At 43.2% G+C, this 17,331-nt stretch overlaps 1 protein-coding gene across 1 annotated transcript in view; it reads right to left on the bottom strand.

The window, feature by feature from the left end:
• PHACTR2 (phosphatase and actin regulator 2) overlaps window positions 1-17,220 on the bottom strand; it is a 77,244-nt gene extending 60,024 nt beyond the window's left edge. The window contains exon 1 of the mRNA XM_042877686.1: window positions 17,149-17,220. Within this exon, the coding sequence (XP_042733620.1) occupies window positions 17,149-17,191 (43 nt within the window). The 5' untranslated portion in view covers window positions 17,192-17,220. The remainder of the gene's footprint in view (window positions 1-17,148) is intronic.
• Window positions 17,221-17,331: the final 111 nt, after the last annotated feature.

Raw genomic sequence — 17,331 nt, 5'->3', positions numbered from 1 at the left:
AGAGGAAAAAAGAAAACAATGAAAAAGCAGTGTGTGTGAAAGAGCAACCAAACTGCTGAGGATTGAAAATTAATGCTTTCTGCATCAAGGCGATTTACCCGTTCATGTCCTGAAGTACAGTAGTATAGATTTCTATTAATAGTTTAAAATGATATTTTTGGATGATTCTGTAACCTAGCCTCAAGGTACACCTCATGTACTCATCTTATTAAATCCCATAATGGTATTTTCAACTCATCACTTCTGAAAACCAGAAGCGCCGAACTGGAGATACTTCCTTACAGATTGACTTTCCAGGGTACAGTCTTAATACAGGGGACAAAAGTACCTCTTATGAGTTTACAGTAGGTATCTTTAGCCAGACAATTGACAACACCTCCCAGCAGATACTGGCTACTAGAAAATGATCTGAAGTGAGCATGTGGCCCTTTCTCCTCTGTAGTACTAAACAGGAATAAAAATAAGAACATTTTTTGCAGTAATTAATGCATATGTTCTACTGAAGCTGAGATAAAAGCAGGCCAAGTGTGTCCCATGGAAGCCTCTGACCCCATTGTCACTCTTCTGCATTGCTTTGAGCTGCTCCCTATCCCCCTCAGGGCCCAGGAGCTCTTTACCACCCATCTGATCAGAAATCTCTGAGTATCAGGACAGCAGAGGCAGGCCGCATTCCTGCTGCTCTCCAGTGCCACTTCATCCCCAGCAAGATGGAAGATCTAACAGGTATGCTACACCACTGCTGAACCAGAAAGTCCCATCCCCAGACATCCCAGAAACTTCATGAGAAATACAGTTGGTGGGAATTTGTTATAGGAAAAACTGAAACAAGCAAGGGACAGCCTCGTAGCCTAGTGCGAGTTTTGCCGGGCAGTCCCTGTTTCCTCAGGCTGCAGGCTTGGTTATTTAACTGTGACCCCTCTCAGGAGCCTGCAGAGGAAATCAGCACACCATCAGATGGCCTGAACAACTCACTGCCAAAGCCGAGTTAAAAACCCAGCAAAATGGGAAAAACACAGCCAAAGCTACTCTGGGCTTTTCCTGGAAGGCTCTTTCTGGCTTCACTCTTTTCATACCCAAGCAACCGCAGGCTTGGGGCCACTTCAGGGCTAATTGGCTGCTCCACCTGCAGGCTGACATCACCCTGGGTGAGGATTTAGGCTGCTCAACACCCACCTGCCCTGCTGTGCAGGCTCTGTGGCTCACATGGTGCCTTTCCACCGTCCTCTCAGTGCACTTGGACAGACAGAGGTGTTTCCTCACAGCTGAAGAGCTGTGCTGCTCGTCTTGGTGCAACCAGCAGTGGGATACATCTCCATATGGCTTTAGAGAGGTGCTGCACACTCAGTCATCTCCACTCCTGTTTTCACAGCATCTTGGTTTGCTCTGCTGGTCACTATTTGTGAGGCTGCACTTTATCACTGAACTGAGCCTGCAGAAAAAAAAACTACCTTCTTGTGAGGGATTTTAAAACCAAATCAGTTCCTTACTACATTACAAGATGGTGCAGCAAAAAGTTTGCTGACTAGACTGAGGTGGGTGGTATGCCTAGAACAGGAACAAACGGGAGGGGACAGGAAAGAATAGGAACAAGTCTAGGGGGGATGGGAGAGTTTTACCAGGAAGGCAGCGCCTGAGCCTGCTGCCTGTGGGCTAAAGGTCTCACACAGATGAGAACTCCTCCTCACAGCAGGACATCCTGACCCCTACATCACATCAAAGGCTCTTGCACCTGGAGAACTAACACTGTTAGCTATTTCCCCTTTCTGTGTGAAGGAAGCTGGAAAGGAGGTTATCACTGAATCCCAGAATCACAGGGTTTGGAAAGGACCTCCAGAGATCATCGAGTCCAACCTCCCTGCCAAAGCAGGTTCCCTACACCAGGTCGCACAGTAGGTGTTATACCGCTATACTCCCCTGCCTATCCCATCCCAACTCATTCCTGACCATCCAACATACTTGCCAAAAACAATTACGCAAGAAAATTACACATGTGGGTTTCCCATTATTGTATGTCTTTAACAAAATCTTCCACGATTATGACGTTTATAATTCTGAGAGCAGGTTTGGTTCTGGGGGCTCCCAGGCCAACACTTCCTCACGTTTGAGTAAAACAACAAGGAGCTCTTGACCTACAATTATCAGAGCATTCACATACAAAAAATGCCAAGGAGAAATTTGGTCAGTCATGTAATTAAATCCCCTACATGCAGCCCAGAACTCACTGTGCTGCCTTTTAAAGGCGATATTTTCCTTCATACTGGCACCACTTCAACATCTTTTCTCTAGTAAAGGAACAGCACATTGCACTTGTCCAAACACATGTGAGTCAAACCTGAAGCAAACAGTTTCTTGTTGTGACCCAGCTGGCCTCCAAACCCCCACAGCAGAGGTCAAGGGCACTTTTAAATCCAGCTAGCGAATTTCTGAATATTGCTGTCATTATAAGTGTTTATGCAAGCTATTAGACCTGAAGTCTTTGTAGAGAAAACCATGTTTATTTTATTTTTTTAGCTGCCTTTAAAATATTTGTCTTTGTTGCTAGATACCAGCTTGGATAAAGAGTAATAATACAATTCATGCACACTCACAAGAAAGTATTAAACAGTTCCTAATAGTTCCTACTATTAAACAGTTCCTCTCAGTCAAAATGCCAATTTGTCAATTCTAAAGCCACGGCACGTGAAAACTGTTCATATTTTTCTGTACGAGTAATGCTAGGATCCTAGTAAGTAAGAAGTTATCTCATTTGCTGTGAGGAAATGGGAGTCACCAAACTGCAGCTGACTTTTATCCAGCATCATGTTTCATTGCTCTCCTCACGCTTCACCACACAGCTGTTTTATTCCCTGTATCTTGTTCCTTATTAGGGACAGAGTGGGGAAAATCAGACACAAGCTGACATATTTGTCAGCTCAGCTGCTCACCCTTTACCAGTTTAAATTCTGATGCTTAGGGGCGGGTTCATGTAAAAGGATATGTCCATACACAGTTTGCAATGGGATTTAGTTATACTTTAAAAAAAACAGCATGTTTCCTTTCTTATACCATGAAGACAGTAATTCCATCAAGCAAACTGGCAGCATCATAAATTACTACAGAAAAGCTCACTACAATTACAGTACCATCTTTAACTAGATCTGAAGTACATACTTGTATACATTTTAGACTTTTTTTTTTTTTTTTTAAACTGAATCAGCATTTATGGAAGGTGCCCTGCGTGCTGGGCCTGGACAGGGGAGCTGTCTGAAAGCAGCCCACGTACCCTTTGTAGGTCTTTATTCCTGAAGGACCCTGACCAAATGGACAAGGGGGTCCTGTGGCTCAGTGAAGCTGTGGGTGGTGAGAAGCTGTCCTGTCACCAGAGAAGACGCTGAGAACACATTCAGCTTTTCCAGCAGAATTTTCCATTATCCCCTAGGGGAAAATAATGACACTAAAAGCACCATAAACACAGCAAATACATAACTGATATCTTCAACTCCCCCTTTCCATGTTTCATGCTGTATTTCTGGTCACTATTTCTGCTCCGCTCTCCATTAAGAACAAATGATTTGTATTATCATGGTGCTTAAGAGGTGTAGTCATAGATCAGGACCTCTTTGTGACAAGAGCTGTACAAACAGTGGAGATCTTTCTTGCATCAACAAAAGAGCTTTCAGATTTCTGATTTTTCATTGCCACCAGCTCAGCTGGTGTTTCGAATAATTTTAAAATCATGTCGATTGCTAGATATCTAATTTATTTATTTTAAATATAAATATATTTTTATATATATACATAATATATTTAGAAAAGGACATGCTCTCAATCTTACTGGCACTGAACAACAATCATAGAATATATTTTTGTAATCCACACGCTAAAAGAAAGTATCAACGTGAACTCTTATGAAGCAGTTTAAACTGAATTATTTTAGCTGGAAGTGGGTGAGCATCCCTCGAGCTTCAAAGCAACTATAAAACACAAGACCCCATCTTCTCCCTACCAATGCATGCTCATGCTATACCATCCCAGCACGTAACAATGTTCATTTAGCACTCAGCTTCAGCATGCATCATTGTTATGAGTGCCAAACATGCTGTAAGTGATGCATTTGCCTGACATGAAGTAACTATGAGCACCCAGCTCCACTGATGTATGTCACTGCTGTGAACATGAATAGTCAATTCTGTGGTATCTTGGAAAAAAATGCCAGAAACATCATGACCAATGCAAGCGATATAAATATCAACTTAAAATCAGCTACAAACATGAATAATTCAATTTCAGCATCATTCACTGTCACACTTTTGTTGATGTTAGGAGCAAACCTAGAGCTGCCCAAACATTTAAAAATTACAGTGCATTGTGGTTTCACAATTTGGAAGCAGAGAGAAGCAACGTGTTCTGGTCCTGGGCTAGGAGATGACTGAAATTCTTGAGTATGTAAGAACTGCAGCTGATATTACCGTTTTTATTATAAAGTGATTGGCAGGGAAGAGCCAATCCCCCCTCCTCAGGGGAAGAGTACTTTTCTAATGACTAACCCAATCACAGTTGAGATGTAACACACCTAAAACAAACTGAGTAAGTGTAACACTTAAGAGTAGTACCTCAGAGGCAATTCCACATCAAAAGGTTAGGCAGTAAAAACATTGTATGGAGCTGAGGACAAAGGCTGCATTTTCCCACTTTGTGAGCACCATGTTCACATTCATGCAGATGAAAAGAACACAAGTACCTATATTTAGTTGTGTGTTAAAAGGAAGTGTCTGATTAGGAAAAAAGAGAGGTGAAAAGAGCCCAAATATCACTGGAAGGCTTGGCAACTATTTCTAGCAGCTCAAATCATGATTGGAAATTCAATATTGTCTTAAGTAAAGTATGTACAGCATCAGGGTTCAACAAATTCACTTTGGCTTTACTTAATCTCTGTAAAGTTTTCTTTTTTAAACTACTACCAAATGTTTTCCTAGAGAGGGAACATTCTGTGATAGAGTCTGTCTCCAGCAGTCCCTGGGAAAGAGAGCCATCTCTTAGAAAGCCCATAGGAATACTTCAGGAACAGCCACCCTCAGTTCCTGCCTGCTCAGACTGTTCCTCATGGTGGGCTTTCATGCGATAGATTGAGCAGCTTGTGGACAGCACCAGAGAGAGAGCAAGCCATTTAATCATTAATTTAATAAGCAAATAACTCCATGGACAGATTCTCCCACAGAGAGACAGGCAAATGCCAAGTTCCTCTGGTGGTGTTTGCTCTGGGGTCTTACTCCAGGGTTGTTCCAGCTGTGGCTCCCCAGCACTCTCTGCTACCTGACTGCACTGCACAGCCTCACCTGAGGCTCCTCCAGCAGCAACCTGCCTTCATCAGAAAACACCAGGGGGGAACCACCACCAGGGGGGAACAACAAAACAAAACAAAAAACAGCTGGAAAAGCATTGTTCTAGAAGGAATAAAATGAAATTAAAACCAGTTATTAACTGGCTTTATTTTAATACTCCTGTCTAAAATTAAAAATAATATATTAAACTTGAGCAGCAGAGGTATGCATGATGTAACTAGAAGTTTCTTGGCAAATCTTATATTTCATATTTATATGAATAGCAAGTCACCAGGAAACGGCTCTCTAAAATTTCTCACTTAAAAATAAAACAAAACTTTCCAGGTTCATGTTTGTGAGAGGCAGCTTGAGAAAACAGCACTGGGTGAAACAGAGACCTGTGCCCACCAAACTGAAAGATCCCATTTACCTCCTAGGGCACAGCTTATGGCACGTACCTGGAGCTGGGGAGACCTGAGCAAATCCCTGCTGTTGAAAGGACTCTCATCCTAAGCCTATGATATCCAACCACAGAGGAGTGCTGCTCAGCCTCAGCCTCTCTCGTGTCCCAGTTCCTCAACCGCAAAAGGTTCTTTATGTCTAAACCCAGAGATTGCTGCCAAAGCACCTGTGCTTCCGTCTTAACTGGTAGCCCATAAGGAATCTTTTGAAAAATATAACAGTTGTCTTGTAAGTTGTGCTACAAAAATTTACAGCAAGAATATAAGGATCATAATCCAATACTAAAAGCTTTAACAAATAATTGTGACTGTACACTTGTGTATCTCTCTCTCTGTGGGACTCCGGCCACAAATCCTGGGTTAGAGAAGGAAAGTTCCTGTCAGTATGTCAGGAAAAAAACAAAACAAAACAAAAAAACAACAAAACCCCACCATCAGTACAACACCATCCATAGTTGTGTTGAGATAAACTAACGACTGGCTCTCTCACACAACTTCACAGGAACCTACTGGCTAGAAGAGGTTGCTGGACATCCTTGTAAAAGACTTTGCTGTCTCTTAGTGAAGGGTCATCAGGTGCACTGTCCCAGCACTATCCTAACTTCCCTTCTCTCTCACCACAAAAACATGCCTTACTACTTCTTCATACACCAAAGAACAATGTCTTTTTTGTTTGTCTTAAAATTTTGTTGCCCACGCATAAAAAATAAACCTGCCCAGAATGGATGAAGCACAGATTGATTTATAAAGAAATTGAATAAGACAAAATAAACCTCTCTAGATTTGCAAGCTTTCCTTGCATTGACATCCAGGCATGCAAGAACTGCTTAAACCAATAAAGCATAGACTACACGCTGGTATTTATTCATTTATTCTGTATGAGACTGAACTGCCTGGTATTTATTTAAGAAATGGATGATTTAATTAGCTCTGCCTCCTCTGTTCTTCCTCCACTCACTCCTCACCCTATGTGGAATTTACTGCATAGAGTGGAAAAAAAAAAATTAGAACATAGCAATGAGACTTCTGGCCCCATAGATACAGAGGGTGTGTCAGTTCTTCAGGGTTAAAAAAAACCCTGACCTGTGCCATCAGACACCCTGAAAAGTCAGGGAGGCTCAGTTCTGCCCTGCTGGTACATATCCCTCAGGAAAAAAAAAAACAGGTTGCCAATTATGCTAAACAGCAGCACTTCCATCCAGGGGCTGTCACGATGTAATTATATTATCTGTTAAACCACAGACAGAGTAACAGAGATGTGGGAGGAGAGAGGAGTTTGCTCCCTCTGACAGACTAAAGGGACAATCAACCACAACACGGGGTTAACTCACTACTTATCTCCAGATGTAGTCTTCCATCACCATGAACTCGCTTAATGAAGGACTAATTTTTGGTTCTTCTCATCCTGTAGGGATGTTCCTTGCAATGTTTTCCTTTTGCAGTTAAGCAAACCCTGGATGTACTGCAGGCTGCACAACAGGGAGATATGTTTTCTCTATGAGGACAGCTGGCTGAAAGATGGGAACACAAAAATCCAAGGCCTGGCTTTGTCCAGTTCTTCTCACTTAGTTATTTAATCTATGGCTTTCAGTTCAGCAGGTCTTGCAAGCTCCAATTGTAGCAAGGAGAGGGGATGGCAATATTTAATTCCCACAGAAGCCATTTTCAGGACTGATTAATTCTCACATAAGACTTCAGAGTTGTGAGATGCAAATCTTCCTAGCCCATGCCAGGGTGATGAGCTGTGACCTTCATTCCTACATGTTATCACATGCTGTGTGATCCCTACCCAAATTTGGGGCTACATCAGCAGAAAAGCTTACGTCACCTTAAGGTAAGGTTTCAGCAAGCCCCACTTTCACAGCCTGGGAAGTGCTTGCTGGCCTGGGCTGAGCAGGGAGAACCTTGGGCTAAGGGATGGTAAGCACCTGGGGGTAGATGCTGTGAACAACACCTGGCTTTTTAAGAGCCTAGCAATTTTCAATTTTTTTTTTTCCCCTACCTTCTTATGGCATGATCCTACAGATTTGATACTGATATTGGATACTTTTCCCCACATGCCAATTTTAATTACACATTTCATACTAAGCTACCAGTCTACCAGGTATATCAAATGTTTCAGAAGTAAACTGTTTGCCTTGTCTTCTTGGTTCTTACAGAAGTCTGCCCTCCTTCTCTTCTCCTCGCTTACCTCTAGCAGAAATGGTAAAACCGAAACAGCAGGAGGAACACTACTAAAGGGGAGTTAAGGCAGAGGTGTTGCTGTAAGTACTCAGGATGTTTTTTCAGTCTCAGATCTCTGAATTCCCCCAGACTTTTCCAACAAAAACTTTTGTCCTCTCTTCAGAATCATGTTCATCATACAGTAAACATAATGGTGCTGTTGAACAAAATGTTTTAAAAGCCAAGCAGCATGGTCATGTAGTTTCTGCAACACTTTGTAGTTAACATCTCTCTCTTTTCCCATTGGCTCATGTTTTGCTACTCTCTACAACTTTCCTTTCCAACTAAAGCACAGATCATTTTTCATTTCTCCTTGGTGCTTGTCCAGCTCCCGACAACTTGGCTTTATCCACAGCTTTCAAGTCATCCATATTATTGTTCACTCACACAGCCTCTTTCATGTCTCAACATCAGACCTTATGTGTTTCTTTCACACTGTGTCAAAAGTGGCAATACACGAGCAAGAAACAACAATAGCATTTTCTTCTTAAGTAATGAAGTCTGGTATTCTCTTAGAAGACTGAATCAGCCTTCCAAAACTTTTCACTTTGAGTACTTACGCACTACTCCACAATTAGTGAAGTTGTTTTAAATCACGTGGATTTTTAATACTGATTATTGATGCTAACATTTCCATTCTTTTTATGAAACACTTGAAAAATTAATCAGAAGAGGAGAACCATGCATGATCATATAACGCACAGGACAACAAAACCACTACTCCCTTCTTTGTATCAACATAAAAGAGGCCAGATCAGCAGTGTACTGGAACACTACTTCACGTTTTCAGAACAAGAATATTCTAAGCATCTGTGCCAAAACCAACATTTCCTTCCACTCAGAAAGGCAATAAATCTACCAAACTGAAAGAAACAAACCAGTAATCTTCAGACACATTGAATGCATTTACAGGACAGGAAACACACAGCCAGCTTTGAGTCATTAACAATGAAATAAATTATAACACATTATGTATGTATAATTTAAACATACCCAATTTCTTGGCAATGAACTGTTTGGTGATTTTTTTTCCTCATAAAGACAGCCAGTATCTAAAAATCATTTCCCACCAGCTTATAATGACTTTAAGCGAACACGCAAGTCTAACTCGTTGACTGTATCCCATTGAATCAACGTGTTTCATACGCACACAATGAAAGTGTCATTTATTTGTCGACTCATCCAAGATTTAAGGAGTTAAAAAAAAAACAAAGAGCCCACAGGAGATTAGCTTTCAGCCTTGATGACTTCATATTGCTTGTTATGACAGGTAAGCTTCAGATAAGTTGAATCTCTGGGGGCTATAAACAAGGAAAGCAATAAGGATGAAAGAACCAAGCAGACGGTCCCTCCCTATTCATAGTCACGTCATGTTTTTATCTCAGGATGCTACTGTACCTGTTAATGTCACTTGTTTGTTGCCCAAACATTAGAAACCTCCACGCATCCACAAGAAGTAGAGGCTGGCGACCCACAAGCCACACTCAGTTTTACCACAGTCTCATGGGTGAATAAGCATTGGTTAAGAATAAATATCACAGGCTTCTTACTCCCTACAGTGCCTGCAAAAATAAACCAGGCACACATTAGAGCATAACTTGGGCCTGTAGCATCGTGACTCTTCATGAACTGCTATGCCTTTCGGTATCTGTGCGACAACACACACTGACTTATATTAGTGCCTGAGATGCATCAATGGAGGCTTCAGCTTGTTGAGGACAAAGATATGAGACTGCCACACAGAACAGGCTTCCCAGACTCAATTTCACTCATGGTAAGGGATATTTTTCTTAGATCAGGTGGCTACCAAACAGAAGCTTGAATCCAAATCACTTTCTGTTGACTATCCTTGCTCTGAAGGCAGAGGGCAAGAAGAAGAGTTCAGTGGAAAAACATCCAGTGAAATGACAACAATTTCATAACCCCTCTATCAAAGTCTGGCTTGCAAACCCTACAAATTGTACCGATGGTGACAGATCCAATAGATCCCCAGTTAAGAGTTAATTTTCTGAGCTGAAGCCTCAAGCATTAAAGAAAAATTCTTAAGCCAGAAAAAGAGGCCCTCTGTGACTGTAGGTCTTACAAGTAATATGGTCACAGATCAAGCTTCATGGTCTATAACAGTTATTCCAATTGTGCAAAATGTCTATTTAGCTTTAATCAATAAATACTAGAGATTGCCTGTATTTGTAAGAAATTATTTTCAAAATCTAAGAAGTGTGATTTGTTTGTAAAAAGCTTAAAAGCCCAACAAACTCGTAAGGTTTCTGCAGCATTCTGGGACTTTTACTGGGCAATGCATTAAAGCATCCAGAAAACACAAGAATGATTAAGTAAAATACTGAATCAGGGATAATCTGCCTGCACCATTCACTGATGCTTTGGGTGGCTGGTCAGAGCAAAGACGTTGTAATACTAATGAAAGAGCATGTTCTCAGAGGTGGGGGATGCAGGTTGAGCTCTGGGAACAGAATTGGCTTTCCTGACAGCATCAAATGTTAGGATATGTGTATCAGGCTAATTCCACTCAACAAAATATCATTCAAATTCACTGGAATCGAAGGCAGGAATCAGAGTAAATAGAAAAAGTTGTTGTTTATATCGTTTCCTATAAAACTTCATTTTCATAAATGTATCACTGATACAGGTTTCTGCATTAATATTCAGATCTGCCAGGTAACTAAAAGTTATCACAATTTTGTAGCGATATATAAACATAGAAGCGTATTGTCCAACTTGGGGATAGGCAACTCTTTAGCAAAACAAAACAGGCAGCAAGTTATTGTCCAGCCATTTTTTCTCATTTTACTTGCATGCAACCTGACTGCATATCCTAGACTACCATACAAAATGACATCTTTATTTTTCCCCATCTTTTTTTCCCCTCCAATTACACAGGTCACTGTGGCTGCTTAAATCAGTGAGGAAGCACAAAGGTAAATAAGACTTGCACTTTGTACAGAGGCTTAATTTCTAGATGCCTGAAAACCAAGTCAAGGGGCAGAGCAAATTCATTCCTAAGCAGCACTCTTGTATAAAGCCTTTGAGCAACTCAAATCTGAAATCAAATTTCCTAATAATGAGTCTCCACATGATGACAGAGGTAATTGCACTGCCTGCACAAATTGCTAGTCCGAAACACATCATCAATATCATTATGTGGCTTGGAAACAGATCCGACCAAAGGCTTATCAGCAGTGCCAGCAAAACTGGATTCTGTCTAAGCAAAAGTACAGACAGCATACAACTGCTGTTACCAGAGCCATTTTAGCATCACTGGAAACTTCTGTCTTTGTTTTTCCCTGTGCCTAGCACTGGCCCTGCACAGGCTCTCAGATAAAAACCCCCCTACCACACTGTCACCATTCCCATCAGAAAGAGAACAGGATCAGGAATCCCATTTACGTCAACCAGAGAAGGCAACAAAGGGACACTTCAGAAATAATTTATCTCCGTGGGACTGAATGTCACCTGGTTTGGGCATTTCTGTGGATCAGAAGTATTTTTCTAGCCATCATTATGACTGAAACACAATGGGTGAAAAATAAGTTCAGGCAGCAGATTGTTTGCTGAAGTATTTTTAAAAAACACATCACTGATTGATTCAAAGCATTAAGTGCATTCTATTTTTTTAATCATCACCAATGTGTTCTAAAAGAACAAGAGTGAAAAATAAATCCAAACCCAGCAGTGACTCAAGAATTATTCGGTTATGTTACCGCTTCACTTTTTAAATCTAGAAAAGCAGGGGTGTCCAAAATGCACTACAAATAACTGTTAGTAGTCAAAAATATGAAGAAAGGAATCAAAGTCCAAGCATTTTCTATTTCTAATAGGTGGGAGTGTAACATGGCCCAGGCATCGATGAGGATTTTTCCTCCTGGTTGTGCCTTGGTGATTCCAAGTAAGCTATCCTGTCTCCTCAGTTTTCCCATTTAAATCCAAGAATATAACAAAGAAGGCTGGAAAGAGCTCTGAAACCTGTGAAGGGCCATCTAAGAACAAGGCATTATTATCCCAGAGTAGTGAGCAAGCTGAGGCTGAGGATCTAGGACAGAAGGACAACTGATCCAAGGGGCGGCTGAGATCCAGCAGAGGCGGATCAGCTTTCAGCACGCCTTAGCGCTGGAGACTCGGAGGAAACGAGAGCTCCTGTGAGCTTCTGAGGGAAGTATCAGGGTGGTCACTGGATAACATGGCTCCACACAAGCCCTGCCAGCTTGCTAGGCTTTGCAGCCTGGCCAGCACTGAGCTTCTTGGAGTCTGTTCTCACTTTCCTCAATGCAGAGGAGGAAGGTGATGATTAACACTGCGAACAGGTGATTAGTGACTACCAAACACCAGTGCATGGAGGCATCTCAGCCAGCAGGCCTGACATGAAAGGTCACACATCCTGGCAGCAAAACACGGGAGAGTTCGTCATCCTTGACATAGCCTTCGAGCGAGGAGGGGTGATACACTGCTCTGGGATCTGCTGAGCACTGGCCTTTTATTTTCATACAGTGCAGTACTTTCATGCAGTCCCCGTGCTGTGGCTGCTCCTCCATGTCCTCATGAGACCCCTGCTCCCTGCATGCCCCTGATAAAGGCTCAGGCTGAATGAGTTCCTGCTGCAGCTGAGGAGCTCAGCCTGATCAAGTGGCACCAACTGCACTAGCAATTGGGGCAGAATTTTGCTCTGGATGGATCACAGAGCATATAGTAGCACCTAACAAGGCTAAAATGCATTCCACAAACATCAGATTTTTAAAATCTGCAAAGTCCCTATATATAGTGATTCATTTAATATGCTCATGATTAGATCCTGATTCCATCTAACATGGGTACGATGACTGAAGAGTATCCCAGTCTCATGATCCATGCTGGTGGAAAATTTTGCAGAAACTGAAAACAGCTTTCCCTTTACTTACAACTCTTCCACAATTCACAAAAGCATAAAGAAGAGACTAAAAAGGAATAGGATTCCCAGCACAGTATTACAACGTCTCAGTCTCAAAGCCCCCAATCAGTGTAAATTTGGGAAAAAATAAGGAAGACAATGATCTCTGCCAAGAACTTCCTTTGGAACTGTGAGCAAATCATCTAGGGCTTCTCATGAAACGGGACTTGACATTTTGGCTGAACATCTTGACCATCCCTCAACGTGCACCAATAACTGAAACAACCAGATAGTACTTGTGTAGTGAGTAGCTTAGTGCTTCCGTAAATGCTTTGAGATGTCCTGCTGTAAAGTACAATGATGTCAAAATTCTTCCATTTTGAAAGGAAAAGAAGATGGAGAAGAAAAATCAACCTCATTTTGTTTCCTTTAAGAAAGATTACCACAAGGGCTTACTGGCATCTTCAGATTAGCGGTGAACTTGGTCAGGATAAAAATTTAAGCCTATTGCTGACTATCTCCATTCCCAGCTCCATAGCAATAGAAGCTCTTGCTCCAGAACAGCACCTTCAGCATTGCTCAGAAACAGCTACCACTGAAGAGTGCTACTGGAACAACCTCTCCTCTTGGACAAGTCCTGAAATTGCTGCACTGATAACCCATTAGTTGCATACCAACACCAGGAAATGCTGAAACAAACATTTGTTTTCCTTTTCATTTCAGAATTAAGATAGGGTTGCCCAGTTAAGGCAATCACGATTCCTCTGCACAGATGCAGGTGAAGCTGCTGTTTTTCTTGTCAATTAAGAGGAAATCCCATAATGCCAAGAGAGATGAAAAAGAGCAGTCTGAGAAACATGTTAACTTTTGACCTATGATAATTGTTTCACCGAGTGCCAAAGTCAACAAACAATAGGATCCTAAGAGCCAGTGCTTTCATCTCATGGGGTGAGCTGGGTGGGAAATGGTTTTCCTGTGCTGTCGAAGTACATTTTCATGTCCTGGAAAAGAACTTCTGGTCTGTAACAGGATGAACTCAAGCCTGAAAATTCATGCCTGAAAATTCATGCTCTATTTCTGCAAAATGCATAAGATGAAAGGAAGTCCCACCCTCCCCACAGTAAACAGGCCCAAGGACTATGCACGTTGTACACAGCTCTCGCAGACCAGTGCAGAGATCCAAAACCTGTCTCCAGCTGAATGCCACTGGGGCAAGAGGTTCTGAGATCTTCCCTTTACAGCTTGCTCCTATCCTTCTGCACACTGCTGTGCTCCACAGATTCCATGTCGCACTGATGCAACTCTTCGCAGCATCACCCATAGATGTGTTTTTACCATAAGTTTCACTAACTGGTGAGACAGCACTATTAGAAAAAAGAAGTCTTTTTTTTTCCCGGTAAGCCAACCAATTGCACTTTCACTTGAGGACTCATCTGTTCCTCAGTACTGAACTACCCAACTACAAATCCAAAAGGAAAAAACAAACAAACAACAACAACCCCTCTGTTCAGTGCACAACTCTTATCTTTTGATAAGCTGTTGATCAGAAAGGAAAAGTAAAACTTTGCGCATGGTAGCTGATAGCTCCCAAATGCACTGACCCTCAGTCAATGAACAAAGACAAAGAACTGTAATCAAGTCCTGCCAGACATGGAACAATCACAGAAGAGGAAGGAAGATGAACAAGGACAGCATAAACTCATCCTTTTCCATATATCCATGCTGTTTTGCTATCACTGGCCAATTCCTTTTCTTTGTTTACTTTTGCAGACCATAACAAATAAACAAGCTTCAGAAAACTAATCTAAACAACAGAAGAATTGGATCCAAGGGGCAGAAGGAGCTGTGGATTGCACAGTGGGTCCCCACAAACAGCTAAGACCTGCTTTGTCTATCTTCCCGTCACAGTTTTGGGAGATGCCCTGTTTCCTTCTCCTTTTCCAAACACAGCTGATGGCAAACCCTGGGGAGAGAGCACTGCTCTCCAGAATACTCCTAGAAAGCCAGAGACATAAAACCACAATTCTTCCTATCACAGAGCTCTGAGCAGGCTCTAGGAATATGCTTTGCCAAATTGCATTTTACAGTAAGGTCTCTATCTTGCTCCTAGCCCAATGGGAAAGTGCCATCAGGACCTTGGCCTGTTTAATATTTTCCTTTCCAAGAGTAAAATAAAGAAAGTAAAGTAAAAAGAGAAAGTAAATCCTGGGAGTGAAAAGAAAAAAAGCAAAATGAAGCAGGACACTGGATTGCATCCATACTGAGTATTGTATCATATTGTATTTATTCTATCACTCTTTTGGGGAAAAGTCTTTTATTCCACCATTCTGCACCAAACCACTTTCACTCAATCAGCCAAGCTGAACACCCTGCTGTGATCTACCCGTATCACCACTCCTGTGCACAGCAAACAGCCCCACTGAGCCTTGCATGGGCACAGTTAGGGCACGACAGCAGGGCTGCAACTCTTGGAGGCTGGTGTGCTTGGGGAAAAAAATGGAGCCAACAGGCAAGTCACTTCTCACAGCTGCTTTCGTTTGGCTCGTGAGGGGTCTGAATGCGCTATTGATTCCCTCGCACTAAAACAGATTTGTAGCTCCTGTGTGTACAAGACACGGATCTCGTTCAACTCTAATCTCCAGCAGCTGTCAAAGACATAAAGGGCTTGTGGTTGGCCGGCGTGTCAAAATCAATGAAGATTTTAGGACTCCTTGCCTAAGGGGAGATCAGTCTCACTTGGAAATGACAGGAGTCAGTCTCAGACCTGAGTGGACCAGGCCACCCAAACTGTGTGATGTTTGTTCAGGACATACTGTGCAGCAGGGCAAGGGAAACACACAACTGCACCTCCTGAGGAGCTGTGCCACCATTACCCTGCCTGTCCCAAGGGTTGCCATCAACAGAACTGGAACCCCAGTGAGTTGGACCAGAAGATCTTACTGGTCTTATCCAACCCTAACGATTCCATGGGACTATGGCTCTGCATCACCACCCAAAGGCTCTGTCCGTGTCTATGCAAAGGCCTCTTGCTCTTAGAAGGGTGATAGATGGCATTTGTTTGGCAGCACTGTGTAGCACCACTATGACTTGTGCCGTCAAGTAACTGCCTCTTATTGCTCCAAATGAAAACACTGCCTTCAGTTAGGAAAGAACTCGAAGTTGACTTTTTTCTTTTAGTTAAAACTACGGATCCAGCCCAATTATTGTCCAGTTGCACTCTGCAGAGGCAACACAGACCCCAGGGCTCTTATTTGTCACAATACAGGCCCCTTCCCAACCCTCAACACACATTTGTGCACAGAACAGCTCGGACAACGCTTGGTGCGGAAGTCCAACAACCACTTGCAGCCAGTGCATCTGTTTCCTCACAGCTGTTTCCCCACCGCCTACCTTGATACAACATTACTGCAGGGTGAGACCTTCAGCATGGGGGGAGATTAGCTGAAAATGGACACACTTCTCTTCCATGCCAGGTGTGGCAGGAGAAGAGATCAGCGTGTTTTTTAGTGGGACGGGGTGATCAGAAGGCTGTACCATGGGCAGCACAGCAGGGCTTTCTGAACATACAGGTGAGAATACTGGAACTCTGCTCTGAAGGACGCGCAAAGAAAAGAAATGGGAAAAAACAGGCTTGGTGCTCTGCCTCTTGGTCGTTGGCACTTTCCCATGTTAACAGAAGGCAAAGGAAGAATAAAGCTCAGTACATGACTAACATTAAAGAGAAATAAAATCTACACAACATTTGAGGTGTCAAAGAATGATATGTGCAGTGTCACTTTTGCAAGAAACTTCAGACCTGGCCTTTAATGGGCTTTAATTTAATCCAGACCTGGAATTACTGCAGACTCTTCCTCCTATGGCTGCGGGGATGGGGAGGACAGCCCCCCCCGCACTGCTCCCCGGTAACCAACACGCCCCGGCTCACCCCATGCGCCTCCAAACCAATCCACCGAGCGCTTTGCACTGCTTTTAGAAAGTTAATCCACAAATAACTACGGGACAAATAATAATAATCAAGAAATTCTACTTGCATACTCTTTACTTACTTCCAATAAATAAGTGCTTACACACAAAAACGTCTGCAGCCAAAGCAGCCAGATGGGCGGCTTACTAACTGTGCTGCTGGGCGAAGTGCCAGAGGTCCTTCCCCCCCCACACACACCCCCTCTCCTTTTTTCTTTCTTCTCTCCTCCTTTCCCCCTTCTCACCCCCACGTTCTCATTTACCAGCGGGCCCCCGGCGCCCTCCCCGCGGTGCGCGGCCGCCCCGCTTCGCCGCCACTCACCGCCGGCCGGCTCGGGCAGCGTGGAGACCGAGGTCTGCCCCATGGCTCCGCCGGGACGCGTCCCGCCGTCACGCCGCCCGCCGGGCGCGCAACCTCCGCCGCCGCTGCTTCCGGGGGGCCGCGGCGCTCCTCGGCGGGGCCGCGCCGCCCGCCGGCTGCCCGGGGGCGGGCGCGGCCCCGCCG

Source organism: Lagopus leucura, unplaced genomic scaffold (genome assembly GCF_019238085.1).
Source record: "Lagopus leucura isolate 7727_CA_CO unplaced genomic scaffold, USGS_WTPT01 Super-Scaffold_73, whole genome shotgun sequence".
NCBI lineage: Eukaryota > Metazoa > Chordata > Aves > Galliformes > Phasianidae > Lagopus > Lagopus leucura.
The sequence above is the reverse complement of the archived record's forward strand: the minus strand, read 5'-3'. Positions and strand labels throughout refer to the sequence as shown.